The 4,419-nt window shown below is 35.6% G+C and overlaps 1 protein-coding gene across 2 annotated transcripts in view; it reads right to left on the minus strand.

Annotated features, from left to right (window-relative positions):
• Window positions 1-6: 6 nt before the first annotated feature.
• The window catches only part of Ube2w (ubiquitin conjugating enzyme E2 W), an 84,252-nt gene continuing 79,839 nt past the window's right edge, over window positions 7-4,419 (minus strand). Inside the window, exon 6 of one of the 2 annotated variants that reach the window (XM_017802152.2) lies at window positions 7-1,306. In XM_017802152.2, the coding sequence (XP_017657641.1) occupies window positions 1,220-1,306 (87 nt within the window). In that variant the 3' untranslated portion in view covers window positions 7-1,219. The remainder of the gene's footprint in view (window positions 1,307-4,419) is intronic. The other variant, XM_008848895.2, reaches the window with a different exon arrangement.

The raw sequence follows: 4,419 nt of genomic DNA on the forward strand, positions 1-4,419 counted from the left end.
TATATAATAGATAGAAAAAAATTTATCTAGCTCTAAGCAAATTCTTTTCAGTAAGAAAACAAAACAAAGCAAATCCTTCCAGGAAAGTCTGTATGGTTGTGTGAGACAAATAAGCAAACATACCATTTTATAGTGTACTTTTGGCAGAATCTTAAAATAAAAATGTCCACACTCTTTTTTTAAAACATTAAGCCTCTGTCAAAAATGTATTTGTTATTTTAGGTACAGGATTTGAAGGACAAGGTGATACAAGTAAAGAAAATTTACAAGAAAATAACTTGACAAAAGTCTTCCAATTAAAGAACTGTGACATTTAAACTTGACTTAAAAGAAACAAGATTGCAAACAAAAATGTTTATGGATTTTCCAAACATAAATAAATGAAATAGTGTTTAGGCAGTAGGGCTCATGCTGATGGCTAGCTGGAAGTAACAGAGTGTAATCTACTTGAAAAAAAAAAATCTTCAATACACAAATAACAGGCCCAAATGATGGATGCCATTTTTCTTACTTCCAATAAACCCTTGGTTAAAGCATTCACACCCTATATTACTCATACCTTTACTTCAGAGATTGAGGACTATATACAACAAATGAATTTATTTTCACCATAGGGATAACATAGTGTACCTCTCTGCCAATGTTCCTTGAAAATTTTCCATGTCAAAACAATTTGACAGCAGATATAAACAATTAAATAAATACGCAATGATCTTTCTCACAGTCCTTTAAAAGACGCATGTTAATCATGCTGTTAGCCTTAGGATCACAGTGCATAGAATCCAAATATAAACAGTTGGGGAGACTTTCAAAGTAACGTTGGATCCCTCGCTTTACTTATAATCCCACGATAACCGATAAATTCATTTCATGGGCCCTATCATGCATTAATCACTGAGTGGCAGGAGTTAATGAAAACTTTTCCTGTTACAATGTTCATTGCCGGCAATGAACATCCCCAAACCACCAAGGAAGTCACTGTTATTGCACAATACATGAGGACCTGGAACTTTTCCAAAAGCTTAAAAAAATAAAATAAAAAATGGAATTATATTTGACGTTTCCTGACATCTGCATTCATACTGTATGACTAATAAAGCATGTCAGTTGCCTGGACTGAACCAGCGATCAACATGCGCCCAGAATGCACACGAGTAAAATGCAGTCAGAGGAAGTAGTCTTCATTGCCTATAGGTCACTTCCAGTCAAAGGTTAAAGTTCAAAGACTGAAGATCAAAGTGCTCATTTTCTCAGTAGGACTATCTTCTGCTAGGAGGATGGTAACAGTGGCATCAGCAAGTATCATCTTTAAGAAAAGGAGAAAAAAGAATTAAAAAGTTAAGCATGTATCAAGAATATCTATAAGTTAGTTTAATGTGGAAATAATTTCAAGTAGCAAAAACGCAGCTAGTCTCTCTGACTTGCCTTCCCCAATCTTTGCAAATAAAAAGTCCAATTGTGATGAAGTATATAGTGATAAGAAAACCAAGCTTTATTCTATCAAGGAGATGATGCGTTGTCACACAAACATTAAAATGATATATTATTAGTATATTAGTTCTATTTAGAACAGTAAGTTGATATAATGTAGCACATATTCAGGAATATTAATCTTAAGATAATTGCCTTATGAACAACAACTTCAAATCATAACAAGACAGGAAGTCCTGACCAACACTGTCATGCTATTTAACAAAAACTAGTATTTTTTGGTCTATGAGGTAAGTCTCCTTCAATGATGAGACAGAATTTCTGAATCAATGGGCATTTAATGCTGCTGTTAATTTCCCTTTAGAAAACTAATTTTCCACAAGTCACAGATACATATGCAAAAGTCACTTAAAATTCCCTCCCAAGTTATTTTGTAATGCCTCACCACACTGCCTTTGGCGCCTTATGACCCATTTTACAAAAGAGATTTCACAAAACATATCTGCGGGATTTCATCATTTTGAGAAGTAGTTATTTTTTCAGCAAGAAACTTCAGGAACAAGACTAGTTGGCCACTGTCAAGAGTTATGAAAGCTTTTAAAGGAAAAATTCAGAAAATACTAGCCAAAATATAAACAAAGTCAAGGCTGACAAACTGCTAATAAAATTTCCACTCAAAAAGACTAAGTTAAAACCAAAAACTTTAAGTGAAGTCTAACTGTTGGAAATTCATAGAGAATTACATGATCTTATAATTTAAGGGAATGTACATGACAAAATGGACTAAATTTAAAAAAATAAATCATGAGTTGGTGATACAGGTCCGTGGTATAGTGTTTTCCTAGCAAGCTCCCTGGGTGCAGCTTAATAACAAAGCATGCGCATGACCCTAGCTGTTCACGCCCAGCATCAGAAATAGACAAAACAGCCTGGCAGATTTTGAGTAAGTAGTGAGCCTGTTACATGGCAAGACCCTGTTTCAAAACAAGACAAAACAGGGGCTGGGGAGATGGCTCAATGGTTAACTGTTCTCCCAGAGGACTGGAGTTCAGTTCCCAGCACCCACATCAGGTGGCACACACAACTACCTATAATTACAGCTCCAAGGGTTCCAATGTTCTTTTCTGGCTCCCAAGAGCACCCACATAAATTAAAACAAACTTTTTTTTTTTTTTTTTCTTAAGACAGGTTCTCATGTAGTTCAAGCTGGTTTCAAACTCACTATGTTGTCAAGGCTAGCCTTGAACTCCTGATCTTCCTGCCTCCGGCTCCAAAGTGCTGGGATTAAAGGTATGTGCTATGACACCTAGTTTCCATTAAAACCCTTTAAATAAAAAAGAACACTGAAGAAGAAAACAGTTCATATCCTTTTAAGTTTCACATCAATGTACCAGTTTCTATGGATGTGCAAGAAGATATTTTCTGCGGATGTAAAATAAACAGGAATATAAAGAAGTTTCTCAAAATACCACCTGTTTCTCAAATAAATTTTTTTTTTTTTGAGATGGGGGTCTTGCTAAATTGTCCAGACTAGGCTTGAACTTGCTATCTTCCCACACTAGCCTCCCAAGCAGATGAGATTACAGGATTGTGTCCAGCTCAATAAAGTATTGTATATAGTACTATTTATAGGAAAACATACTACAACTAGTTAGACAAATCTCTAAGCTACAGTGTGGTACTGAATTATACCTAATATGCCATACTGTTCGGATAAGCTTTAAAATGATCCCAGATGACAATATACATTAAAAAAGAAAGGTGACAGCATTCAATCAAACATACTATTTAGCAAGCCAGAAATAAGCCTGTTACCTAAGACAAACATCTGCTTTAGAGAGCAGTATCAACTGACTTTTACTTAAATGACTGTTCACTGTGGAAGGTTTTCAGCACAGCAGGCTTCTCCAGAAAGCCCTATTAAAGTGATTATGAAATCCCTGAAGTTATTCTCTACATTTCAACCTCCATCTTGGATCAGAAGTTAAAATAAATTTAGGTCTGATACAGTTCTACCTGCCTTGAACACCTTAGAATTAGGGAAAAAATTTATTAAATTCTAAACTTGGAATTCAGTGACCTCTAAGAGCAGGACTGCCAGGGACTTAATTATAAATCCATGATAACTCTATGTTATCAGAAGTCTGTAAACAAATTCTAAGTATGAACAAAAACGTGTAAATCAAAGTCATGACCATGCTTTCCAGAACTAAGAGGTTAAACTCTTCAAGGAACATAGTTTACTATGTGCAAAAATTATTTGATACTTGGACGGACGGATGGATGGGCGGGCGGACGGACACACGGACACACACACACACACACACACACACACACACACACACACACACACACACACACGATGTTGAAGTAAAACCCAATCATGGGTCAAGACAAACATAGGACTATATAAGGTTTTAACCTTTTGGCTAAAATATCTGTGGTAACATAGGATCGAGAAAACAATCTCATGCAAACATCTCAATCGTCTCTGGAACTACAAAATCCAACTAAAATCACACTGTCAAGTAACATAGAAACTGCAAATTCCAAAGAAGTGACATTTACTGCTGCTAACCACTAGACTTCTGGAAAATGTGAGAACTAGAGGAAGGTCATTTAAGTTTTCCTCAGAATTACAAAAACTATATTACCCTGGAAACTGGCCCCCCTAAATATCACCAAGGACACAAGACTAGAAGAAAAGAAACACAGTAACATGAGTCCATAGATATGAAGTGGAAGGCCGACAACAAAACAGACAAAATATTTATAAGTTTTGTCTTCTCATACTGAGATGTATCTGTAACGGTTCTTGTAATCTATATAGGTTATTTTACAAATCTATGTATAGAAGCAAGTTTATTTTGAATATCTCATAACCTTGAATATTCAATGAGACACCCCCCCATGACTTTGGTGAGCATAGAAAGTTCACATCCTCACCAATGCGTATTTGGGCTGTGATAAAGTAGCTGACTATATCCA

The sequence above is a fragment of the Nannospalax galili genome, unplaced genomic scaffold (genome assembly GCF_000622305.1).
Source record: "Nannospalax galili isolate Female #2095 unplaced genomic scaffold, S.galili_v1.0 scaffold102, whole genome shotgun sequence".
NCBI lineage: Eukaryota > Metazoa > Chordata > Mammalia > Rodentia > Spalacidae > Nannospalax > Nannospalax galili.